The 26,933-nt window shown below is 44.8% G+C and overlaps 1 protein-coding gene and 1 long non-coding RNA gene across 6 annotated transcripts; one reads left to right on the top strand and one right to left on the bottom strand.

Annotated features, from left to right (window-relative positions):
- Positions 1-7,892: 7,892 nt before the first annotated feature.
- Positions 7,893-14,906, bottom strand: LOC146301883 (uncharacterized). Its single transcript, XR_014756565.1, has 4 exons — positions 14,687-14,906; positions 14,124-14,163; positions 8,088-8,128; positions 7,893-7,972 (listed from the first exon to the last, which is right to left on the bottom strand). It is a non-coding gene; the product is annotated as an uncharacterized LOC146301883 (long non-coding RNA).
- A 647-nt stretch (positions 14,907-15,553) lies between these two features.
- Positions 15,554-26,053, top strand: adad1 (adenosine deaminase domain containing 1 (testis-specific)). Of its 5 annotated transcripts, none has more exons than XM_084700940.1 (12): positions 15,554-15,627; positions 16,394-16,582; positions 16,811-16,945; positions 17,177-17,317; positions 17,502-17,573; positions 17,827-17,952; positions 18,073-18,196; positions 18,435-18,605; positions 19,835-20,067; positions 23,634-23,868; positions 24,196-24,328; positions 24,553-26,053. In XM_084700940.1, the coding sequence occupies exons 2-12, from the start codon at positions 16,417-16,419 to the stop codon at positions 24,664-24,666; spliced, it is 1,650 nt and encodes a 549-aa protein (XP_084557066.1). In that variant the 5' UTR covers positions 15,554-15,627; positions 16,394-16,416; the 3' UTR covers positions 24,667-26,053. The 5 variants fall into 5 exon arrangements, with proteins under 5 accessions (XP_084557066.1, XP_084557065.1, XP_084557067.1 ...); XM_084700939.1 differs by lacking the exon at positions 15,554-15,627 and adding an exon at positions 15,765-15,971; XM_084700941.1 differs by lacking the exon at positions 15,554-15,627 and adding an exon at positions 15,765-16,077.
- The last annotated feature ends 880 nt before the right edge of the window (positions 26,054-26,933 follow it).

Raw genomic sequence — 26,933 nt, 5'->3', positions numbered from 1 at the left:
ACAACTGTGTTTTTTGTTGATCCACAGCAACACAATGGGATAACTTCAGGGTAACAGAGATTTAAAGGCACAATAATAACAAAATGTACTCATCTATCCCACAGTACAATACTTGTAATGTTTACAGTTTACAAGGTGTACCATGACTATGTCTATAAACTAGAAATGTATTGGACCAATCGACTTATGACATCAGAGTGACCAGGCATAAACCACCGAACTAACTTCTAAATCACCAGCACATATTCATGGGGGGGGGGGGGGGCTGTGGCAGTGAGATGTGAATGAAGAAAAAAAAAGTGAGAGATTGCAAGCGAGTGACAGAGAAAGTGAAGGAGAGAGAGTGAGAGAGAGAGAAAGAGAGAGAGAGTGAGAGAGAAAGAAAGAGGGAGAGAGAGAGAAAGACAGGGAGAAAGAGAGAGAGAGAGATCTAGAAAGAGATTAAGGGAGAGAGGGAGAGGTAGAGAAAGAGAGAAAGCGATTAAGAGACAGAGAAGCAGACAGAGAGAGAGAGAGAGAGAGAGAGAGAGAGAGAGAGAGAGAGAGAGAGAGAGAATAGCTTTTAAAAGGATTTTGTCGGTTATTGACTGGTTGCACTCTTCTGCTAATAGCCATTTAAAGATTATGGGCCTGCTGGTGAAAATCAAGGCCTCCATTGTTCCTCTTATTGCATTCTGGCAGATGGGGGCTGACACAACAACACACAGCCTCCCTCCGGGCGCTCTCTGCACACACCAGCCCTCCATCAGCCAATCTCCTATTGAACCAGCCCTAATAACTGCCCATGAATTATTAATCTACATACGATATTGAAGGCGAAGGAAAGAGCTGGGCCTGTGGGCCGGTGAAAGGGGTGAGATTGGTGTTCAGGTGCCCGTTCGGAGGTAAAGGTCCGACCAAAGACTCCCCGGGCGGCGATTTCTCGGAACAGGGCAGACATTCCGATAACTGGCACAGGAAGATAAAATATATATTCATTAAACGTCAGATTGCTGATGAAATGACTGCGATCCATTAGTGGGTAGCCGAGCGGACCGGTAGCGTTTCCCGGTTGTTCCTGGGTTAGGCTGACTGCTGCCGGCCTGCAGAAGTAAAGCTCAGGGATGGTTTGGTGGATATCTGTTGGTCATCTCATGACAGTTTAGTTTATATGGTATTTTACTAATTTAATTAATATCATCAATAAACAACTCAGTCTATGTAACGTATGCCTATACAATCCACATCTAATTTTCTATTTTCTGTCTTCTTTGCAGATGAAAAGTAGCTACAAGCGCTGTGTGAGTGACTAAAGGCCTTTAGACAAAACTGAACTCTCTTCGTAAATGATTCCACGATTCCAAATGAGGTCTATCTGTTTTGGTGTTTTGATGAATTGAATTAACCGTGTCAAAAGACGAAGATTCGAAATAATGAACAATGCCTGAAGAATCGCCTTTCAGATTTAATTATGAAGGAAAAGTTTTAATTGCAAGGAAACGCACTTTCACACGTTGTTGCTCGATGTGCTTTGCATCATCCAGACGATGCGCTCTATTCTAATGGAAGTCGCTGATGTGGAGAAATCAATGCAACACATCAACATTATCAACTACTAGAGACAAACAGAAGTGGTATGATTGTATTAGTAATGCGACACTTGCTCTGAATCGGCATTTAAAGGCATTTAGCTTCTCTCAGTCTGTTATCACAAACAAAAACACGCTTTCTTTTCTTCCTGCTTGGAAGAACGCTCACGTTTCATCAGTTGCAGACCCAAAGAGGAAAAGTGCAATCATCTCTGGGAAGAGAGCCAGCACTGAAGACAAACAGCCTTGGATCTCCTCCAGCACAAATATGCCACCGGTCCTCATAATCACTACCTGCTCTCTGCTGGAGAGGAGAGAGAGGTGGAGGAAGTGTTTGAACACAGAGAGAGAGAGAGAGAGAGAGAGAGAGAGAGAGAGAGAGAGAGAGAGAGAGAGAGAGAGAGAGAGAGAGAGAGAGAGAGAGAGAGAGAGAGAGAGAGAGAGAGAGAGAGAGAGAGAGAGAGAGAGAGAGAGAGAGAGAGAGGGAGGGAGGGAGGGAGGGAGGGAGGGAGGGAGGGAGAGAGAGAGAGAGAGAGAGAGAGAGAGAGAGAGAGAGAGAGAGAGAGAGCATCAGTGAGTGTGCAGACTGGTGAGAACAGTGTGAGAGGTGGTGAGGGGTCAGAGGTGATCCTAGAAGGGTTGACAGAAGGCCTAAACCGGGAGAGGTCCTGGAGCTGGGTAACACACACTGTCTGGGAGTGTGTGTGTGTGTGTGTGTGTTGGGGCGTGGTGTAGAGGAAGAAGGAGTAGAGAGAAAGAGTTGGCGGATGAGACGGGGAAAGGGATAGAAAGAGTGAGAGGAAGAGAGGGGGAGAGAGGAGGGGGAGAGGGAAAGACTTTGTGGTGTTGTGAGGTGAGGGTGATGGAAAGAGGAAGACGGGGTGAGAGGTTGACAGATGAGGAGGGTGAGAGGGAGGGAGAGTGTGGGGTAGAGAGGGAGGGAGAGATTGGGGTGGAGAGGGAGGGAGAGATTGGGGTGGAGAGGGAGAGATTGGGGTGGAGAGGGAGGGAGAGATTGGGGTGGAGAGGGAGGGAGGAAAGAGAGAGACTGAGGGCCTCATTTACTAACAGGATTGCGCCCATTTCAGGCGTAAAATAGCGATTTCTCCCGTCTTTTAACGGCGCAATAATTAACACTAAAGGGCGGAGTAAGGCGCTGATTGCCCGATGAGGATCTGGTTTGATAAATACCACGCAAAATGCGGAAATACACTGTGTGCTATTTGCGGTTGGGCAAAGGCGCAGATTCAGTTGCGGTCGCAATGTTAGTAAATGAGAGTCAGACCCTCTTCTCCTACACTGTTATGATCTACTTCAGTGACAGGTTTCTCTTATTGCTGCAACACTGGTGCCTCTCTGCTCTGTTATCATGTAACACACAAAATGCACACACCTACCAGCTTAACTGCAGCCTCTTCTACATCTGTACACCTGTACAGTATGGAAGTGTGGCTGTCCCTCTTCTCAGATCACAGGAACAAAGTCAGGACTGACATGATAATACTGTATAATGATTACATTACTGTAATAGGCCTATTATCTCTAGACCCGACTGTCAAAGAAACGTGTTTATTGAAAGTGCATGAGCGCAGCGCATGTGTGTGTGTGTGTGTGTGTGTGTGTGTGCACGTGTCTCCTTTTGTGTGAGAGAGTAAGAGAAAGAGGCAGCGAGAGAGATGGAAGTGTGCCTGCAGGCTGAAAATAAATGGAGGGAGGGAGGAGAAGGTCAAAATGAACACCATCTGGGTACATATAAGTGTGTGTGTGTGTGTGTGTGTGTGAGGGGGCAACAGACAATAGAGCCAGTGGTGCCAGCATGTAGCCACCAGCCTCCCCAACCCCAGCTACAACCCACATCAGGTGGGGAAGAGAGCAGACATCACTCACATTCAGGCACCCCCCTCTCCACCTCACCCCTCCCTTCCTCACTCCCCTCTCTCTCTCATCCCCCTCCCTCACCCCCCTCCCTCCCTCACCCCCCTTCCCTCCCTCACCCCCCTCCCTCCCTCACCCCCATCCCTCCCTCCCTCCCTCACCCCCATCCCTCATCCCCCTCCCTCCCTCATCCCCTTCCCTCCCCACCCCCCTCCCTCCCTCCCTCACCCCCATCCCTCCCTCCCTCATCCCCCTCCCTCCCTCACATCCCCTTCTCCCTCACTTGCTCCCCTCACACCCTCTCCCCTACCCTCCCTCTGTCACACCCTGTCCCTCCCTCCCTCCACCCCTGTCTCTCCGTCTCTCCACCCTTCCCCCCAAGCCCTGATCCCCTGTGGGTGCAGATCATTGCCAGCAGAGCTACAGGCCACTAGCTGCCTGACAGTCAGCTGCACTAATGGGCCTGGCTGTTTATTTGGTTCTGTTGGAAGTGGATTAGCAGGGGTAATTATGGTTAATGATCTGCCTGCTCACCCTACTGATCTGTAGTCAACCTCTCACAGCTAGCTCTGTAGCCAGTGGCACCATTAATACGGTGTAATGTTACCCATTAGCTACAGGAGTGTGCCTCACCATGGAAGAACCCCTGGTGTAGTTCATTGACGAGGAAAAGTCTGAAATGATCTGAATATGCTTTAAAGTCAAAGCGGATTAAAGTGATCTGGGAATTTTGTATCTGTTTCCAGAAGACATTTGATCTCTGGTTGTAGTGTTGAAATTGTTGGTTGGTTGTCTGTGATTTGTTGTGATGTTGTTTATTTATGTATTTGTTGCTAAGGGTAGGCCCGACTTGACTAGGTTTCTAAATGTTCACTCAGAGTTGCTCAAAAGTAGAAATACCATCTTGATACTGTCTTTTTTGGCAAAAAATTTATTTGTGTTTTAAATATTTGTTCAATGTGTCACCAGCTGAAGAAGTGAAACAAACTGAAAGAAAAACAGATTTGTATTTGAAAGATATCTCAACAGCTGTGAGCCCTCTGATTTATTCCAGTTCTGTGGCAGGTAAGTGCTTATCCCTCACCTGACTGTCAACAGTTTTGATGATTGATGTTACATGTTTCAATGAGTGATGATTTCTTCTTGCTGTTTCAAACTTAACTCTTTACTTTCACTGATATTTTGTAGGACTAAAACACAAAAAACAATCAGTTGCAATGTCTCTTACCTCTGAACCTTGTGGACTCACCACAACAATTAGATGTTTGTTTAGCTACAGAAACAGTTTTTTTTCTAATGCTTATTCTGTAGCATTTTAGCAGACCTTTTAAAATAAATTGAAAATGTGAAATGTCCCTTGTTCTTCTGTTCAGTGTGAATCATCTACTTTATCATATTTTATCTAATAATGAGACATTACGTTGGAATAGGGAACTTGAGACTACTTTTCTTGAACAGAAACATATCTGTTCATACCCAGTCCAAACCGATCAATTGAAAGGGACATCCAAAAAAATGACATTTCAAAGAACCACTCTTTTTCTTTTTCCTTTTTACATTCATCCATCTTCAAAATGTGCCAGTAATAGCAACAAAGTGGTTTTTCCCCCAAAATGAAGTTTTGCTTAATCAAATCAGGGGTCAGAGAAGCATATTTTGGCGTGAAAATGACAGGACACATCAGGGTTAAACCAATTACACTCTGCTAAACAGGCTTTAGACTCTCCATCTCAGACACATTTTCCTGCCTTTTCCAGTAATTTTTGAAAGCCTTCAAGCTGTAATAAAATATCACTTTTTGTGCATTTGTGCGTTAAACTCCTATGGTCTCATTGCATTTTTCTGATGATAATCAAATTTCCCCCCAGCCCTCCCTTGCTCACTCCAGCACTCTGCTCTTGTTCCTGTGAAGACGACACGAGGGTTGGGTAATTGGGGCAAATGGAAAGCTTCGGCTGGGCTCTCTTCACCGGATGCTAGCGTCGCATGGTGATATGACTGTGCCATTGAACACCACCCTCCCACCCTCCACAACCGCCCCCCCCCCTTCCAGGGACCCTCTCAATGCTTCATAATGGACATCATTACCCAGAATGCCTCTTCTTCAAAGCACTCCCCGAGTCCCCACTGTGTTATGTGTCCCTGAAGATGCCCCCTGCGCTCTGATCGTCCATTCCTACCACGCCGTAGCCTCGACGATGGTGGCCTTTATAATGCACAGTTGTCCCCGGAAGACTCTTTCAAATTGTGAAAACTGACAACGTCTTTCAAAGGTGCTTACGAGCTTCTAGTTATTGTAACGCACAGCAGTTAAGCCCTCCAAGTCTGACTGAAGATCTAATTGCGTTGTGTGACCAACGGAAGGATTGCAATCAACTCACTGATTTCAAAATAAGGATGTGAGTCATTAAACCGCGCAGGGTGTCTTGCCGCTCGTGGACGGTAACTGCTCCCAGGCAGCAGGGTCTGTTTACCAGCAGAGTTCACAACCAGTCTGTGTTCACCCCGTCCTAACCCAGAGGTGGGGTGGGTATCGGGATGCTCCAGGTGTTTTGAAGGAGGGGTTCCTTTAATAAAAGCCTTGGCATCTGTATCCAATTAATCTTCTCGGCATCGCGCTGCCGTCTCTGCCCCTAACGAAAGCCCAGAATGCCTTGCGAGGCCACTTTAATTACTTTCCGTCACACAGAATGGCGGTGAGAACGCCCGGGTGCTGACAGACAAGTGCAGGGATCCTGATTAATTAAAATAATAAAGACGAGAGGAGGAGGAGGGGGTAGGAGGAGGGGAGAGGAGGCAGAGGGAGAGGGGGAGGACAGAGGAGGCAGAGGGGGAGGAGAGAAGAGGCAGAAGGGGAGGGGTAGGGGGAGGAGAGAGAAGGGAGAGAGGGAGGAGAGAGGAGACAGAGGGGAAGGGGGAGGACAGAGGAGGCAGAGGGGGAGGAGGAGAAGAGAGGAGATAGAGGGGGAGGGGGAGGAGAGAGAAGGGAGAGGGGGAGGGGGAGGATAGAGGAGGCAGAGGGGGAGGGGGAGGAGAGAGGGGGCAGAGGGGGAGGAGAGAGGAGGCAGAGGGGGAGGATAGAGGGGGCAGAGGGGGAGGAGAGAGGAGGCAGAGGGGGAGGACAGAGGAGGCAGAGGGGGAGGGGGAGGAGAGAGAAGGCAGAGGGGGAGGGGGAGGACAGAGGGGGCAGAGGGGGAAGAGAGAGGAGGCAGAGGGGGAGGAAGAGGAGGAGGAAGTAGAAGGGGGTAGGAGGAGGGCTTAGGCTGAGGAGAAAGGAAAGGGTTTGAGGAAGTGGAGAAAGGAGAAGAGGAGGTGGAGGTGGCTGGGGACAGCGAAGGAGGGGAAGGTGGAGGACAACAGTGGAGTTGGGTCGGTGCGCAGGCGGTGCTGACGCGGCGAGGGGCTGTCGGGATGGGCGGAGATGTTGATTTGCTTCGCGACAATGTGTGGCCTCGGGGCGTGACAGCGACGCGGGGGAAGAGCTTGTCCCGCTCATGTCCTGGGGACTTTGATCCACTTCCAATGAGGACAGAACACCGCTGTCTGCTGCCGCGCTGTCACATTGTGGAGGCCCCGCTGCCACGGCTGTCGATATGAAACGGACTTAATAAAGAGTCTCCCCTGGGATTCATCTGGTCTGAAAGCTATAGTGTTGCATTAAGCTGAGGACGCATCAGGAGAGAGTACAATTATTCCTCCTAAGAGAGCCTATTATGATCGGGCTGTTTCATCTGTCGCAGGCATCACCAGCCTGAGCTAACACACAACCAGGGATCTGTGTGAGAACTGAAAGACCAGACTGGATGGCTGCTGTCAGTAATTGTTGGTGTTTTAGTGAGGACGAAATTCATGTTGGCTACAAGAAGAAGGGACTCACCCCATAGTACTGGGTGTGAGGAGTGTGTGAGGTTGTTTGTAAGGTTGTTTGTGAGGTTGTGTGTGTGAAAACATCGCCCAGTAGTACTGGGTGTGAGGAGTGTGTGAGGTTGTTTGTAAGGTTGTTTGTGAGGTTGTGTGTGTGAAAACATCGCCCAGTAGTACTGGGTGTGAGGAGTGTGTGAGGTTGTTTGTAAGGTTGTTTGTGAGGTTGTGTGTGTGAAAACATCGCCCAGTAGTACTGGGTGTGAGGAGTGTGTGAGGTTGTTTGTAAGGTTGTTTGTGAGGTTGTTTGTGAGGTTGTTTGTAAGGTTGTTTGTGAGGTTGTGTGTGTGAAAACATCGCCCAGTAGTACAGCTTCATCCTACTCCTTTTCTGTTTACTTTTTTGTTATTCCATTCTTTATTGTTTTTTCTTTCTATGTGCATTGATGCAAGAATCGTTAAAAGGGCCAGAAATAAAAATGACTACTTCAACTGCTTCCATCCTGGTGTGTGTGCAGGTCCCCCATCCTGACGCAGTCTCAGCAGAGCGCAACTCAGCCGTGTGAAACACCAGCATGTCACGCCTCCACTCATCTTCAAAATGCAACCCGTCAAACCACGTGTTCCTGTTTGAGACAGAAGCCGAACGTCGTTTGATCTGGGAAACGGCTGTGGTAAAAATGAAGAAAATGAAGAATTGTGCCAAAAGAAAGGTTTCCATTTCACAGTACAAAGTTAGGCTGACTGACAGATAGATATGACCGTGTTTAGGTTCAGAACCAACCTGTGACAGATGTCTTGTAACAGCACTGGCTTCATCTAAAACTGCAATAAACAGGCGGAAAAAAACCATTACTCACTGAAAATGTAATCATAAAACGCATTTACATAAATTATCAGGAATTTGATCAGAGGATAATTATCAAATTATCTGTCAATGACTTAATATATTAGCTCGATAATTATCTAAAATTACTGCGTAGACATGAGACTTGGAGCAGTGGGTAGGCTACAATTTTATTCGACAGAATTGTACATATTCAGGAAGTTTTTGTGATTACACAAACACACAACTAGATGATAAAAGTGGTTTCAGCTGTCTTCTAAACAGCCATGACACCGTATCCCCTCCAAGGAATCAATGTGTGAGGATTGTGGTTCATTTTATACCTTGACCGAGAAGCTGACTAAGGCCTAAATAGTTGTAGGCTATCTGTGTTGATGGAGTGTGCCGGTAGGAGAGTGGAGTTCGCAGCTGGGGAAATGAGAGCGTTACATGCCCTCTACTGGTCACACAGCGGTATCAACAATTTAATCCGTTAAATTCAAGTGGCGGTTGGTCAGAGGCTTGATTTACTTTACGACAAGTGATGCGTGAATAAAAAAAAGATTCATGTTTTTTTTGGTTATTTTATATTTGTGTAACTTTTGTATGACATTTTTCCATCAAAAATAATCTAAAGCAACACTACAACACACTTCATATTACAGTGGCCGACATATTGATGCTTGAATGGATAAATCTTCATTACAAAAAAAATCTTATTTTCTCAGAATCTCATTTTGTCTCCAGTTTTAGTCAGAAGAAAGCTTTGGTTTTTGCAGGGCTACTGATAATCATTCTAATGCTAAATTAGGTTTTCATAATGCGATTCTCTGTTTCTGTTTTTCTTGAACAACATAACTGAAAATGTTTGGAGATGTAATTTCAGTCTGGGCAGTGGTCTACAGTCAGATGTTCCTTCTTTCTTTCTTCTTTCAGAGTCTTTTGTCTCTGATGTTCTGAGGGGAACCCAGACTGCAGTTCTGAGGGGAACCCAGAGTGCAGTTCTGAGGGGAACCCAGAGTGCAGTTCTGAGGGGAACCCAGAGTGCAGTTCTGTTTGAGCCCCTCGTGTGACAGTACAAGATACACACGCCTCAAGAACAGTGAGTCACAACAAATTAATTAAAAGTGATGGATTTGACAGGAAGCAAAACTATCTTAATTTACCAAATATTTACAATAATAGTCATGTATTATTTTAGCAAACGCTTATACAAAGAAACATACAAGTGGGATTTGAACCTGTGACCTCTTGATCTCCCCTGTACCACTCTGACTCTCTTACTCATTTTCTCTCTGTGTACCCCTCTGCCTCTCGCTCTCTCTCTCTCTCACCCGTCTGTATCTCCCTCTGTCTCTCTCTGTCTCTCTCCCTCTCTGTCTCCCTCTGTACCCCTTTGTCTCTCTCTGTCTCTCTCCCTCTGTCTCTCTCTGTACCCCTCTGTTTCCCTCTATATCCAGTGAGGGTAGGGGTATCTGGTAATATTAGCTCCTCTGTGCTCGGTGGGGCTGGGGAGCTGGTAATATCAGCTCTCAGTTTATTGAGAGATCCATTATTCGTAGACTCCTGCTGGTGACCTTTAACCCTGGCTGACCCTGCCGTGTTATGACCCCAGTCCGGCAGAGACTCTGTACCAGTCAGTTCCCAGCTTCCCTTGAGCATCACCCTCACCCCTCCGCACGCCTCCCACACCCCCATCATTCCCTCCACCTCTCCCACCCACCCCTTTCTTGGACAGTGCCATTAGACAGCCATTAAAAACACAACCATGGGAGAACTCTGTACAGTCAAATGTCGCCATAAAGCATTCATACCAACATCCACAGGCTCAGATTTCACTGAATGAATTATGACATAATTGCTTTGCCATCACAGCAGATGTAGGAAAGTGACAACATAGGAAAATCTATCAAACCATATTCCATAAACACATTTATTGAAACTTCATAGGAGCAGATTTCGGAAGTATATCTTTTTCTGGTATCAGGAGAAAATCGCACAATTGTGCACTGGGGGTAACTTTATATAAGCCTTTGTTTGATGGGTCCACAAACTGCACTCTGCCTGGTTTTAGACAGCCCAGTCAAGCACAGGGACGAGTGTTGAAAGCAAATACCTGATTGTATTAGTGTCTCCCCTCTAAGCTGTTGTCACCTAGCTGACCGATTATGGGCAATTACCTGCTCTGTCGGAATCCTAGCCGAATAGATTGAATTCGGATTGATTTCTGCCCAGGAAAGAGGAGAGAATTTAAAGCCTTTTTTAATTGGGTATTTGGTGTGTGCTGATCTGAACACCATGTTCCTCCCCAGGGATCCTTTATGGGGCAATAATGGCATCGGTCTGCAGTCTCGTCTGCCGACTCTCTCTCAAGGCCATAACCCTACATTTGCTCTGAGTGCTTTTCTATTATGCATTGATAGTTGAGCATCAATCAATAAGGGGAAACTGAAAACCCAGCGAAACCAACTTCTTAAGTGTAAAACGCCTCTTAATACCGGAGGCCTTTCAAACAACTTAACCTGGACGCTTTTTATCCCCTTCCTCCCTCCATCCCTCCCTCCCTTCCTCGTTCCCGCTGGTCTTCCAGGGACACTTACCGGTGCCTGGCGACAAGATGTTTTATTTAGAGGGTTGAATGTATGCTCTTTCTGAGAAAAAGCACCAGAACTGCTCCACCCTTTAGGAGTTCAACACTCTCAGTGTAAGCTTGTAAATCAACCTTTCTGCTGTAAAGAGGATGTTCCATAACAACAGCCAACCTCCAATCCGGACATACTCTATATTTTCATATGTCTAGTTCTGTGCCAGAGTACATATGGATTACCGTACTCAATGAAACATTATAGATTTTGCTTTGTGTGTATTTTCAGAGCGAATCATTTTCATCCTTGTGGTTGTAAAAGTCTAAACAACCCCAAAATGACCAAGGTAAGGCCCCGTATGGAAATCAAATCCTGTCAGTGGTTACAACATGATACCAAGGACAGTCTTTCCTCAACGAAGGTGCACCATAACCCTCCGCCTATCGTGGAACCAAACCCTCCAGAATCACCTTTCACATGGCCAATGCCATGGTTCACACAATCTGGAAGATTCCGGGAAAAAGTCGGGGAGGACCCGAGTCTGACCTGGAGATAAGGAGACATCTGACCCACCTTCACTGGGGGAGATAAGAGGGAGACGGTCACAGCAGTGAACCGCCACACTATACACAAGCCCACCTCCGCCCGCCTGACCCAGCCTTCAGTCTGGGTCCCCACTGGTCTTCCTGTCATCACTAATGCACCTTTCCTACAGGACAATGCCCAAGACACCGTAAGCTTATCTGGAGCATGGTGGAATTTCTGGGAAGCCGCGAGTTCACCTTTCCACTCGTCCAGATGATAGGAGACGATAGAGTTGGAGACATTGATTTATGTTGGGGTTTTTTTATTTTACTGTTTATATTCAACATTTGAACATGTCTTTTGACAGTGGGCTTGTTGACAGAAGCAATGCTGTTCTTAATCACCTATGTCTGTATACAGTTAAGGACATTTGAGGGCTCTAACAGCACTTGAAGGTTTGAGTGTATGCACTTATCTTGGAGCACAACGTGGTTACAGGAAAGGAAAACATATTTTACAGACTTCAGCCAAACTCAGGTCTAACACACCAGGTTTGAGACGCCAAGAATAGAAGAGGGGAGTGCAGGAGAGAGGGGGTGGGGGGGGGGCGAGCATGCACACTGAAGAGGCCTCCTCTACTTTGGTTACACAAACTTTGTTTTCGTCCTCCATACATCAGAGTCCTCTCCCTTCGTCTACCATCTGCTCGTGAAGAATCTGTTTCACTCGATGAGCCAAGCCCTCTCTTTATTGGTCCTAATAGCACTATCAGCCGAGCTGCCAAACCTAATTACTGCTTAAAAAGGGAGGCCACCCCAGCTAATCATGGCCGCCTAACCTGATTTCTCTGTGATGAAGAGAGGGGATAAAGAGCAGTTAATGCAGGGAGAATGATCTCACAAATACAAAAAACTCAATTCATTTCTCTGGGAGAGCAATCTGTCTGATTCAGCCGTAATGGAGTGGAGATTCATTAGGCCTCAGGTCTCGCAGTAGAGCCATCCTCTTATCAACTGAACAACAAAAGATTTTCAACATCGACTGTGTTTCCCCTCTCGTAAGCTCTACGTTAGCATGACTCGGCACAAGCATGATGCTTGTCCTAACGTCTCGTTCTCTTAATAATACCATGCTCATGTGGTATGCTCCTTTTTCCCCACAAAGCAACATAAGAGAGGGATTCAGACAAACAACACCTTGATCTGCAGTCATTTGCTCTACACCTGAGCCACACCCGTCCCCTTTACTGTTCTCTCCATGTTTGGTTTGGCAACTGCTTTCATTGTCTTGTATTTCACTGTACCGTGATGGTGTAAAAATCCCATCCATGCCTCTATTAGCTACTCTAAACAAATAGGACATGGCCCTTTGAGTCTTACAAGAACAATTTTCTCGACACTGGAGTTTGACCTTAGATAAACTGACAGTATCTTAAAATACACAACAATGAGACCTGTACACTACGTAGTGTCATGTGGCCAGGGAACCATGCCATTCTTCTCTCTCAATAGATGTAACCATAGGCGGAAATCCCGGGGGAGACACGACCCCCCCATCCAGGGAACAATAGGAATTGTCCCTCCCCCAATAAATCACTGTAAACATAAGGAAATGTCAATAATATTAATGATATACATTTAACATATTACAATGTAGGCTGTGTGTTACAGCAGTAATTTGGGTGTCCCCCTTCAAGAATTGCTCTTGAGAAAATGTCATATAAATCCCCCCCCCCCCCCCCCCCCCCCCCTCCAAATCGATAGCAGATTTTCACCACTGGATGTAACAAAACATATTGCAAGGCTATCGCAAGGCTATCGCAAGGCTATCGCAAGGCTTCCCTGAGTGTGAACTGAAGGTGTGTCGTTAGATGTCTTCAATCCCTGGTTGCCAGACCGGTAATTAGTTGGAGGACAAAACTGGACCAGGTGGACTGGCTCTACAGTCGTCTCTGCAGCAGGACTGCTCTGGGTCAGGTTACCATTTGACTAATAGAAGCTTTTATCCAAAGTGACACAAATGACACATATAGAAACAACAGCAAGAGTCTCATGGTTTGATTTTTCAATGGATGAATTTAGCTTTTTACTTTTTTGTACTAAATCTTGATATATTGATACTACAGTTGAATGTAAAATCATGAGTGTCCAAGCAATCTTGAATCATCTTCCTCCAAACTCCCCCATACATTAAAGATCGAAAAATTTTAACTGATCGTTCTCTGTAAATGAATACTGTGTATGGCCATTATGAATGACCAATTCATTGTATGGTTCTTGAATGTCTTCCAGGACATAAGTCGCTGCAGCCTGGCAGGGGACGGTTCCCTCCTCTCCAGACAGCGCGAGGCAGTTCAGTGCCCAGATAGGATCCAGAGGACCAAGCCTGCATGGGGCACAAGGCCATAGCCAGGGTTTACAGACGGACATTAGGACGAGCCCGAGTTAAAATCCTATTAGTTTGAGTTGGGAATCGGATTATCCTCGTCGAGAATCACTCGTCTGGCAACTAGGGCCTAATTTACGCCAATCAACGGCAATTATTGAGAGGAAGGGAGCTCCTATTAGAGAGCCTCATCCACTTAGTCTAATGAATGGGGAAGATTCAATCTTTGCTGTGGAGACGCATCGGAGAGATTCAGCTGGGGGCGACTGGGTGAAGGCTGAAGGAGCGCTGCTGTTATTTATCAGCCGAGGGGGCCTGTCAAACCAGACATGAGTTAGCCAAGGGGCACTAGCCTGTAGTAGGCTCATTCAGAGGGCATATCTGTTACAAACTGTACCGCGAAGTGGAAATCCTATTCAGTGCTGATGGAAACCAACTTTCTGTAATAAACATTTTCCCCCCCTTCATTTCAAGTATCATTACAGCAGAAGACACTTACCTTCGTCACATACCAAATGACTAGAGCTACTTTTCTCCACCTAAATGAACAGAAAAACGTCATGCGGTTACGCATGTTGTGTGAATCATCATAACATAAATAGCACAATGGTCTGACATGCTATGATCCTGTTTGAAATACCATTTTCATGCTGCCCTCTAGTGTCAGAACTGCATTAATGCAGTTTATAAAATCTGCACGTCTGCCATGTATTGGCTTTCTGTCGCGACTCGAGCAAAGGTCAGGTGTCGTCGCGTATCGCCATGGTATAGAAAACGTTTCTATGAGAATCGCTAGTCTACAGCCCTTGCTTGCCCACTTGTTCGAACCGTTCCGTTTTCATAAACACCGAATTAGCCAGGTACATCACTTTAGCTTTTCGATTGGACGGTGTTTATAGCCTACTGAGTTTAACCAATTCAACTCGGTAACAATTCAACTCGGTAACAAAAACAAAGTCGGCCCTAAACATTTGGAGTTTATGGACAGGTCAGAACGTTAAGCACACGCACACCTGCTGTGTAGCCTAATTACAGAAGGGTTTGCTGGCACATATTGGTTACCTTCAACAACCACGGTTGCTTGTTTGAAGAACGGTTGGGAACATCGACCAAGATAGAGAGCACAATTCTCTATCGAGATTTAAAGAATTTACACAAACCATGCGAAAGCAAATGCTCTAGCTGAAGTACAGACAAATGATGTAATGATATAAAATAATTAGGCTACATTAAAAACATAATGACGAAATGACTAATTCAGTAGTTTTCAAAAGCAAAAGTTGGTCTGTCAAGGTAAGTGTGGTTTGTGGTTTTGGAGTTCCCTGACTTTATGGCATGAGTCGTGTTCTGACAACAAACAGATATTGTGGTTACAAAAAAAAGTGAGCCAAAGTAAGAGGCTGACGGCTGGAAGTGAATACTAACGCAAACACGTGGTTGGAGTCGTTAAACTGGATATATTGATCTCTGGATTATAGTTTTCTCAGCCCCCCAGACTGACTAGAACTTCCCCTAGATAGGAAAATATGACAGCAACCATGGAAGCTTAGCAGAATCTGTGTGGGCCTTGTCCCCGTGTGTTCTGTGCAAGCAGTGCTGATTAAAAAAAAAACTCCCACTGATCAAACCTCCCACTAATAATGTGACTATAAATAATTTCCTTCCTTTCACTCCTGTTTGGTTGTAAGAGGCATGCAACAGTCACTTTCTGGTAGCCATTGGCAGGTTTCAGTTGTTCTTTTTTTGACTTCCTCTGGGACAGCCTTTTTACATCCTGCAACGGCTAGCTAGACTACCCTTTGCAAGGAAGACAAACTGACAAACCTGTGTCTGCATTTCAGAAAATGGAAATATTTTTTCCAATCACCACTTATGCTTGAAGAATGAATAGCCGACAGGTTACGTCATAAAATTACCCCCCCCCCCCCTCCTCCACACACACACACACACTCAAAAGTTCAGCTGAAACCAGCTGTGGTTGTGTAGTTGAGGCCTGGCTATTGGTAGGTTTGAGAATGAGTGTCCTTTTTCCTCTTAATAAAAGTTGTTCATTATGATAGTAATTCCCACATCAGTCCGTTTTTGTGTAGGCGTTTTTAAGTAGGTGACCTTAAATGTTTGCCATGTTTTCATAACTGCGACTCTCATTTGCAAGCATGCGTTAGTCATTTTTAGGCTTGCCTCTCCACAAACATTTGCACTTGATGCAACGGCGTGGTATCATCAGGCAACATCTCACAATCATATTTAAAAGCCTAGCATTTTTTTAAAGTGTTTTTATGAAGCTAGTCGGTTAAACACTTCTGTCTCCAAGTTAAACGAAGTTTCACACTCAAGCGTAGTAATCGTGAGTCTCGAGCCCGTCGAGGCAATTAAGACTAGAACAGCAACCAGATCCACACCTCTAGTCAACGAAATTTGCATTTTTTAAAATATGAACTGTTGTTCAAACGGCACGTTTAGCATTGTGTTTTAGTACACGTTTAACTATTGTCTTATTGCATTTATAAGTGTTGTATATGGGGCCTACTATTAATGATTCTTGGTCAAATGTTTAGAGCTAGCTATATTTGATAGCAGCGTGGTTGTGAACATCCATATATCGCCGGCAAGGTAGTACTGAGTGCTAGCTAGCTCGTTTGCTACCATTAGCGCTGCTTTGGAAGCCTGCGCGTCATGCACTTAGACCTATAACAATATAGATATATATATAAATTGCTAGATTTGTCAGGATATCGAGTTTAAATGTGTAACTTGCTACATCCGCAGTGTAGCATACGTCGCAGGTCAAAATGTCTCTAGGAGGATCTTTTCGGGGTGGCAGAGGAGCCAGCTTTGCTCAGATCCTCAGAAAGAATATTTCTGCTCCGCCGGGGTCGACGATGTCTCCGGTGGCATCCATGCATCTGGTTTCTTCAGAGGGCCGCGACCCCGCAGTTGCCGGTTCACGCAAAACTGGTAGGTCCTGTAACTACCAACTTCTAGCTAGCTCTTGACTAGTGTTGAGATGATTTTCTACATAAAAATAAGCCTGTCAAGCACATTCGCATTGGATTCCTTAACTCTGGTCATTCAATGTCACCAACGTAAGAATCCTTGGAAATGGATGGCTAATTTAGTTTATTATGAGCCTTGAGTACATTGTCTATTATTGGTTAGATTTGTCTTCGTGTCTTCCTGTGGCAGGTGCACATCCCAGGCCTAGCGGTTTGCCGCAGACACTGATAGAGAGGTACAAGAATGGAGAGACGCACGCAGTGTCAGCCCTATATCAGCTTTCACAGGTCCTGCAGTTCCAGCTGGAGTTAAAAGAAACTACTGGCAAGTAGCGGATGGAAACCAATCTGTACTGATAAGGCTTCTGAATGGCGGTAGATAAAACCATGATTAGACGGGAATAAAGTAGTTAAGTGTTGTCTTGATGACTTCTGTACTTATCAAGACATCTATAATGTTTGTTTACATAGCCTACAATGTAGGTGTGGGAAAAGGCTATTTTTTAACCACACAATGAGGACTTAAGCGAACCTTGTCTCTGCATCTGTCACCCAGGCACCATCGCAGGCTTTTACTTCGCTTTCTGTGCTGTGATTGACGGGGTGAAGTACAAGACTGGGATGGGGAACACCAAGAAGCAGGCAAGGGCCACAGCTGCCCAGCTAGCTCTGGAGGATCTCATTCCAACTCTTTCAGGCAAGTCTCTGCTTCCAGAACAATCAAGTCGTTAGCATCAGCAGTCTCCTGGTACAGGAATACTGTTTGTTGCCCCAAAACCCTGCCGCTAGTTTAGAAGAAGGGACGGTAAGCTTGATGAATGACAGGTTTGAAAATGACTGGCCAGCTTTTAATTTTAACTGTGTTTTTTTCCCCCCCGAAGGCCCTCCTCCTTTGCAAGTTAAAGAAGGTATTTTCTCAGAGTCAGAGGGTCATCCTGGCAGAGCCGTTTATGGTAAAACAACACATCTAAACTACCAAAAAGTTACATGTCATTTAATTTGTGAGAAACTACATAATTTAGGCTAGTCAAGTGTTGACTAAATCACCACAAATTGTCTTAAAGTATAAGAGGTAAGGTAATAAAACATAAGGTAATGCAGCGCAACAAAATCATCAGGATCTTTTTTTCTGAGGGAAGTTTGACTGTATTTCCTTTGAAAAAAAATTATTAAAGAAAGATCCTTGCTGTTCCTTTCCTATCGAAGAGCGTAAGAACCCGGTCAACGAGCAGATCCCACAGGCTGTGAAAGAGCAGCTCAGCAAGTTGTTAGAGAACCACCCGGAGTTCTCTAGCTGTGAAACCACCGTGGCGGCGTTCATCGCCCAGTCACGTAAGAGGAGAGCACTTCTTTCTTCTCACCTGAATACTTGCTGGTGATGATGTGTATAGAGCTTCAGTATGTGAACCTAACGAGGCACCCTCCCCCCCCCCCCTCCTCCCCCTCCTGCAGCCAGCGGGTGTGAAGTGGTCGCCATGGGCACGGGAAACGTCAACAGCAAGGAAAGTGCGACGCCAAACGGCCGCGTTCTCCACGACTCCCACGCCGTCGTGACGGCCCGGAGGTCCCTGATGCGGTCAGCCTCAGCTTGTGATAAATCCTCCGTAATAATCTGGTGGGGTGGTGGAGATCATGATTTGACTTGTTGAACAAGAGGTCAAAGGTTCCATAACCCACCCTTGCCCCCCCCCCACACACACACACACACACCATTCATATTATTGGCATTTTTTATGATTATATCCAATGTTCCTCTGTGTTGTGTATGGGCGTTATTATTAGAATATCTAACGTGCCTTTGTGTTGCGGGGCAGGTATCTGTACAGGCACCTGTTGTTGTTCCACAGTAGGAATCGTAACCTGGAAGAAAAGTCCATCTTCCAACAGAAAGAAGGCACCCAGCTGCTCAGCTTGAAGACTAACTTCACCCTGCACTTGTATCTCAGCCAGCTACCCAAAGGAGCTGCCCAGATCCCTTCCAGTCTGTGAGTCACACCCTTCTCCCTACCTCCCTCTTAACACGGTGCATTTGGCAGATGATGGTTTGAGGATTTTAAGCTTTCATAATTTATAAATATATTCTCAGCTAAGGGATTTACATATCTTTGCCAGCTTCTTGAGCCGTATCTTGCCAATGCGACACATCAAAGCCGTGCGCGCACATTCCCACAGACTGTATGCGTAGCGTTATTTCGCTACGGGTACTTTTATGTAGTGTCATGTTGATATGTTATTCCTATTCACTAGGGTTGCTTTCATATCAGAAATTAGGGTTTCCGTCAACCAAAACTTCTCAAACCAAAAAGACAGGCCCAGATTGGCCATCGGTAGAATTCCTGGTGGGCCGCTCTGTCCGCTCATTAATTGGGCCGGCAGATTGCCTGCTTTCTCTGTTTTTTCACACATCGAATACAACAATATGTGGTAAGTTTGTTAAGTTACTGTGTGACTGATGAGTAAGCTTATAGGCTACGCTAGGTTTTAATTTAAATAAACGCATGATCAGACCATGCATTAAACATACGGTGAAAACATAGCCCTTTTATGTTAACGTGCACGTCTCTAGATTGGAAATATCTGGGTTGACTTAAAGTTGATAACCGCCGTCGTTGGTACCGCTTACTGTGATTGCGATTGTTAGGTTTCGCGTAGCCGGTAACTGAAAGTAATCCAGAGCATGTTGATCTTGATTCGTAGTACAGGCCCCTGGACCCTTCCTGATCCCAGAAGTGTAAACAACCCCAGGCGCGACCCACAATGCCCTGCCTATAGTGTGTCTGATGATGCCCTGTTTTTGTTGGCCGTCCCAAATTGGCATGGTTACCTCAATGAAAAGCCTATGGGATTTGGGATAATTGCAGTAAATACACTGTGGCAAACTACAGTTTATGTTGCTTAGGTGTTTTGTTCAGCCAGATTTGACAAATTCAACTTTAATCACAAATTAGCTTTGTATTATTGTGAACTCCACAGAGCCATATAGAGGAATAGATCCTGTATGGCATATATACCAAATGCTAGTTTAATGTTTTGTCAATTCCACTGGGTGTGGTTCAGAATCTCAACAGTCGCGGTGTAACTGTTCAGTAATCGATGAAACTGTTCAGCTCACCCCTCACTTTTTCCACCGCATGCAGCCAGGTCTGCTCTTGCGGGTGGATGAAAAGCCTGGTTTGGGGGTTTCAGTTTTTCCTGCTACTTCTCTCCCGCTCAGGCGACTGAACCCCCACTCCATCTCGGCGTGGGAGGTGAACAACCAGATGAGCTTGCATGTGACGGTGGAGGGCAAGGTCTTCTCCGTCTTCTCCTCCACCTTCGCTCAGGCTGTCTCCAAGTTGGTCAGCATGTCGGCCAGCGACAAGGTGACCCAGTGGCAGGTGCTGGGCTACCAGGGGGCTCTGCTCAGCCACTTCATAGAGCCTGTCTACGTCAGCAGAATCCTCATCGGTAAGATGCGTTCGCTAGGGCATGTGGTTCTCCTTGCACACCCCAGTCATCCCCTGGGGAGCTCTGCCCATTTGATCTCGCATCGTACATGTTTTTTAGGGTGCCTCCAGAAGGAGGAAACCTATTGTTTTTGTTGGTATTATTATTTGTCCTCTTCTCCGCTAAATGGCTAAATAGCTCAAAAAGCCCTTTTTCCAAATGAGGCCCAGTGATGCAACAGGTCACTCACTACTCCCAGACGGCTAGTGGCCCACGTATGCCCATAGGGTGGTGCTATAAGCCACGCCTTAAGTCTGTGATTTCCCCAGTGCCCCATCATTCCAAAATGCCTGAAAATTGGTATACATGCCTTATTTCTCATGGGGAACAAAAAAGCCTCAAGAACCCATAAGATCCGCCATGATAGTTTTTTCCTGTACTGTCCAAATTTGGTACAACCTTCAAAACCCTTCTCCTCATGAACCATAGATCCAATTGACTTGAAATTTGTTACAGATGTGTAGAATACATGTCTTCATAGGGTGACATGGAATAAGAAATGCAATACAAAATGGCTGAAAGGGTGTATTTATGTAAATGTCCACCTTGCCTCAATATCCTTGTGTCAATAAATCAAATATAATTTTCACTGATGGTTTTTCAAACCCAATAGGGTTCAAGATGGCATCACTCTGAAGTACCATAAACAATTTCACCTTTGTATGTAAAAATATGATTTGAATTCATTTGAATTGCTCCACAGTGCGCGCGCTCCAAATTCTCAGACTCATCCTGCCCCTTGACACTAGGGTGACCACCTGTCCAGCTTTGCGTTGTCGCACAGCATTTTCACCCCTTGTCCCCCACGTCACATTTTGAATATGCTGTGTGATTCAGCGCAAAGCGGGACAGGTGGTCACCCTACTTGGCAAACGCGCAAGCTTGGCAAGACACACACACATCCTTTCTGGAAATGGTGTGCTGACCAAGCCTCCACCCTCGGCCTTTAGCTTCTGTTTCATTCGCTTCCAATTACAGTTCGCCGTTACGAATATACTTGTTACGAATTTTTCAGCAGCCATCGTTGTTTTCAACTGGAATCACCTGATAGCCGTGTTGGAGGCAGCCAGGTTCGGTAAGTCATGTCACCTATTTTTACACATTTTAAGCTAGAATCAATGATTGGGATTGGGTACACTACTCTTGAATTATGGTGAAGGTTTGAGCACTTTCAGATTAGATAGTGAGTTTGAAGTGACGGAAAACCGAATTTGAAAAGTAGCTAGCTTTTTTCCTCTGTTTATAATTAGTGAATCATTTTGCATCTCTGCAAATGATTCACCAAAAAGGTAGAGGAGGGCAGTCTTTAGGAGATGTGGGAATTGTGCTTTTTGCCAGATGGTTTTTTGTGATCTGTGGAAAACTTACAAGTGGAGTGAAACTGCACCCCGGGGGTACATCGTTTTGACGATAGCCTCAGTCAGACTCAGCTCGCTCACTGGCAGTGTGTAAACAATTTTGTATTTCACTCAATTCTACTCCAAAAACGTCAGGGAGGACTGCTTTTTGTAGACAAGAGCCTGCTAAAGATAGCCAGTATCTCAGATTTTTCAAGGCGAGCCTGTTTCATTCGTCCTATGCCCTGAGAAAGTGACCTACGTTAGCCAGACTAGTTTTGCCAATTTCACTAGGTCAAGCTATTTAAAGGTCTCTGACAGTCAGAATCACTGTTTACAGGCAAAGGTCGAGCTGGTCTTTGGTCAGATGTGTATATATTGACCAGTTTAGTGCTAAATACTCTTGCCAGAGCCTGGAATCGAACCCGTGTTTTGAGTGACTGCATGGGTCTCCATCAGGTCAACACATTTGGATACAAGTTTGAGCTAGTGCTACTGCATTTCAGTCAACTGTAGTTTATTTAATTTTTCACTACTGACATGGACCCTTCACTTTTACAGGTCTGGAGGGTCATGCAGATGCCTGTTCAACAGAGGATGCTGAGAGCAACACAGACGCCTTGCTGGCAACTTCTCTTCAGCCCTGACCCCCCAGGACAGCTTCATCCAACTGGCCTGCCCTGCCTGCCGTCCCTGCTTGCCCCTGCCTTCCAGCCCTCCAGAGACAGTCATCCCACAGACACAGTAGCTCTGCAGACTGATTTTTTTGAGGACATTGATGAAAAAGGACTACCTTTTTTTACCTTGATGAAAGTATAAATGTTTAATCCTTTCCATGTCTCAGCATGCCAAGCTGATGACTGAGTGTCTTAAGTGATGAAACCAGTTCAAGTGATAGGCTTTTGACCTGAATCCAATGATTATTCATCTGAATAAAAAACCCTCAAGAGAATGACTGCTTCTTGGATGATTTGTGCTCCACGTTAGTACATCTCACACATGTGCCTTTGTTTCCATGGGATACATGGAATTGTTAGTTTCTGCTCCACCATTTCCACCATAGTGTAATAATAAATATAATTTAGGACAGCAATTACATTTTTTTATCCTTTCGCATTACACACATTTAGTCAATGTTCTTAAACTCAACCAATTATTGTCATTTTACATAGTTCACTTGGAAAGATTACTGTATTTCCACTTTTGATTTGTATTTGCTCCACCATTTCCACCATAGTGTAATAATAAATATAATTTAGGACAGCAATTACATTTTTTTATCCTTTCGCATTACACACATTTAGTCAATGTTCTTAAACTCAACCAATTATTGTCATTTTACATAGTTCACTTGGAAAGATTACTGTATTTCCACTTTTGATTTGTATTTCCATCGTAAGTTTGGTCTTTAATTTCACTTGGAAGTGGTATTAAAAGGTCTTAAGTCTTAAATTTAAATTGTTTTACCCGTAGACACCCTGTCTAGCCCCCACTCCAGAGACAGTTGGTGACAGAGAGGTGCAGACATTAAGTTAAACTGTCATGCCTTAACAGTGGAGTAAAAAATAGACTAAATGTGTAAATGGATGTTGAAACTCAGTTCTCTGAGTTGATACATTTCGCCGAGGGCGCCAGATGTGCTTGGACCGGTACTGATCACTGGCAGTTCTCGCAACATGGCTTGTGCCCTGGCCCAGTTGTCTACGGGGCTATTCTTGATTGTAAAAGGGATCCACTCAAGCTTTTCAAGCGTTGTTTGAAAACAGTGTTGCAAATTATATGTTTTGATTGTGGGAGGCAACATCTAAACTACATCTAAATCTCATGCGGCTGCTGCAGCATTTCTGCTTTGGTGTGACTTGCGCTGGGAGAGAAGGAAACAGCGTGAATGGGGATAGTGTATGGGCAGATGTCTTTAACAAGGGTGAAATGGAATGAGAAATGCAATAATAGTCTGAAAGGCGTGTATTTATGTAAATATCCAGATTGTGGCTAGTCTGGTTTTTTATACGTTTTGGAAACTGCAAAGGCAGCTTGAGTCTTTGGATTCGAGAGACCGCAGATAGATTGCTACATTTTATTATCATTATTTTGAAACGCTGAAGGCTTCACGGATCTTTTTGGTTATTTCTGATTGGTGATTCTTAATTGGTCGTTCCTGATCTGTCCCTCCTGCTCGCTGGTTCCCAGGTGACCCGAGCTGCAGTGAGGTGCGGGGGATGGAGATCGCCGTGAACCAGCGTGTGGACGGCGTGATGGAGCGCCTGCCCATGTACTACTGCATGCACCAGCCTCAAATCAGCCTGGCCCCCAGCGTGGCCCCGGGGGGCCCCTCTGGCCCCCAGCCCAGCCTCTGCCTTAACTGGAGCCAGGGGGACGTGTCCCTGGAGGTGGTGGACGGCCTGCAGGGACAGACGGTGCAGGAGTAAGCTCAACCTATCACAGTTTTATTTCCATAGCCCTTTTTTATTTTTTATTTTTTTATTTTACATTTTTTTTATTTTACAGATTGTGTCAGATGGGGCTTCTAGATTAGCACCCAAGAGGAATTATTCTTCCCAGAAGACCTGTTTGTGCGTACCCTGCCCCCCTAGCAATCGAAACTTGTTTGAATAGTAAAAAATTGTATACAGGTGTTTTAATTTTTATATAGGGATATGGAGATCCAAGAGGCCACAGGTTCAAATCCCCCACTCTACGTCGCTTCTCATAAAGGTATTGCAATAAAAATGTTATCGTTGTCTGGCTCCAGGTCACCTTTCAAGAGCAGCCCTGCCCTGGCCAGCCGCCTGTGCAAAGCCGCCATGCTGAGTCGCTTCAATCTGGTTGCCAAGGAGACCCAGAGGGAGGACCTGCGGGCTGCGATCTCTTACAGACAGGCCAAGGTCAGGAACCTCCTACTCCAGTTATCACTGTATCCAGATTGCATGTGGGATGGGTGTAGATCAGAGATAAGAGCATTTGATTTCAGATCAAGAGGTCGCAAGTCCAACCCCCCCCCCGCCCGCCCCCCCTCCCTTTTGTGTCGCCTTGCAGAAAAGTATCCTCTAAATGACTTGTTAGCTAACTCTGATTTTAAAATGTTTTCCCCCGTTATCTGTCGTCGTAGATGATGGCTACGTCGTACCAGGAGGCTAAGAGTGTGCTGAAGTCTTACCTGGCACAGCGAGGGTACGGCTCCTGGGTGGCCAAACCTCCCATTAGTGACCACTTCAAGATGTGAACACACCACCTCTAATCAAAACTGATACGATAGGAGCTCAGATTCATGTTTCAGTTCTAAAGTTAATCAGAAAAGGGTGTCTTAGTTTTTCAAGAGGTTATGTTTACCAGTTGGCTGCCTCCTTAGTTTTAGTTCATGGTTCAGAGTTTAGGTTTGCATTAGATGTGTTGGTACTTCACCTTAAGTTGTTTTTGTACAGAATTGAATTGAAATAAATCCAAATGTTTTTTCCCCCCTTCTAAAGAGTGTTTTGAAAATCAGCTCCAGTGTGAAACGGTTAATTTTGTAGCATGCATACATTGGTTGTCTGTGATCTATGGTAATTCCTTTTTGCACTCCAATCTAAGAAATCTGACACACAGAGAAAAACGATGCATTCCATGAGTCATGGTGTCATTTAGGAATTTTGGCCTCGTTTTCTGAGAGTGCATGTTGGCCCTCTTGATATTCTGTAAGTATACACAAATAACAGGATATCCACTACTCTGTAAGTACACAGGAAATGTTTGGGTTTCCTGTGTTAGAGATGCAGCTCAGCATTCAGTTTTGTTTACATCAACCATGTTGATGGACTTGAAAAGCTGCATTTTCATCCAGGATAGCTCATCTTAATAGTATGTATGCAACACTTCTATCTTGTATGGAGGCTTGACAGTTGTGTCATAAAACACCAAGTGGTTCAATGGAAAAGGGAAAGTTTCGACCCGGTGATGTATGTTGTGCATTTGATGTTTATTGAAGCTGTTCTGCATCCACATAATGTAATGTTTGTTTGCAAGTAAATACTGTACAGAAAGGTTTATGAAAGGTTATGGTCTGGCTATTGCTGAGGTGGTTGAGTGTGGTTAAAATTCCCCTGACCCTGTCAAGACTCCCTTAGTGGCCTTTACCTACGAATGGAATACTTTTTAAACAGTTGATATTCATATTCAGAATTCCAATTATCTGTTATTTACATATTCAATTAGCTAGCATTTGTGAAACGTGTTGTTTTTTCAGTTCCTTTGGTCGATGGCCCCTCTTGTGAATTGCAGACTTGATCTGATCTGATCGTCATAAAATTACTTAACTTGATCAGCTGTTTGATGCTCTTCATCACTTCTGAAGCTAATGTAGATAATCTTTTCCCTGGTATTTATAACATAGTACACTGTACTATATGTATCCTTCTGTATTAGAATCAAGTACTGGTGACAGATTATATTTGCATAGTAACAGGCTGTGTTTCAATATTTCAGTATTATGTTTATTTTTATTTTGAGTCTTTTTCAATGGTCCGATTTAAACTTTTACCAAACTCATGAATGTAAGTTGTATTAGAAAGAGGTCCAACCCTGTCACATCAGGTGCATAGAATAGACGTCAAAATAAACAGGATATGCAAGTCTTTTGATGTGGTTGTTAGTCGTTCCGACCTGCTACTATCTTGGTTGCTAGATATAGGCCGTGTAGCCTCCATTTACTCGTTGAATATGCACTGCATTGGTAGTAAATAAAATGTTCTCCTCCCAAACAGTGTAAAGCAGGTGCTGGCTATAAACGCTGAGATCAACGGTTAAATCGATCTCATGTACCCATGTTGTGCTTAATCCTTGAAATAATTTCCTGTTTGAAGAAGTGGGGCAGGTTTGCGTGGGTGACCTGTTTCAAAAAGCATTTTGTTGCATGGAAAGAGAACTCTCGTTCAAATAATTCATTTTGTGTGTAGGCTTTTCACTCATCACATGAGCAAAGCTTAAAACGATTAGCAGGAACAGGAAGGCACATATTTGTTGTTGTATTAATGAAGTATTTTGGAGATTAAATCAGTAGTAAGAAAGTGACAAGTGAGGTCATACCTGACCTAGTGGTCGGGGCCGTAGCAGAATAGGAATCCCCCGTCTGATGTGAAGGTGATGGAGTAACCATGACGTTCAGCGGTTGACCCTTACTCCTGGTTAGATGCTGGGATTCAAACCCTCCTCTGCTAACTTTCTGTTCCCCCTCCCCCACCTGCCTCCATGACCTCCTAATAACTCATATCTAGAGAACTTGTATGACACAGTGGATGTTATGCAGTTAACCCACACTGTCCTATCCAAACTATTAATTTGATCATGGTAATGACATCATAAACTCAGACTATTATTTAATTTGATAATATTTAGAAATAATCCACTTTGCACTTTAAACTCTTGGTAAAAAGGTTTTTATTATCAATCAATGCAATAAATACTTAATAAATAGATAGATAAATAAATAACTGTCAAATACATTAACACTCATAA

Source organism: Hypomesus nipponensis, chromosome 1, assembly GCF_054491055.1.
Source record: "Hypomesus nipponensis isolate SF chromosome 1, ASM5449105v1, whole genome shotgun sequence".
In the NCBI taxonomy this organism is placed as follows: domain Eukaryota; kingdom Metazoa; phylum Chordata; class Actinopteri; order Osmeriformes; family Osmeridae; genus Hypomesus; species Hypomesus nipponensis.
This window is presented reverse-complemented; position numbering and strand designations above follow the sequence as displayed.

Coding starts and splice junctions, on each gene's coding strand:
- adad1 (XM_084700940.1), top strand. CDS start 16,417: ATGTCTCTAGGAGGATCTTTTCGGGGTGGCAGAGGAGCCAGCTTTGCT. Junction 17,953..18,072: donor GGCGTTCATCGCCCAGTCAC/GTAAGAGGAGAG, acceptor CCCCTCCTGCAG/CCAGCGGGTGTGAAGTGGTC. Junction 18,606..19,834: donor GCCCAGATCCCTTCCAGTCT/GTGAGTCACACC, acceptor TCTCCCGCTCAG/GCGACTGAACCCCCACTCCA.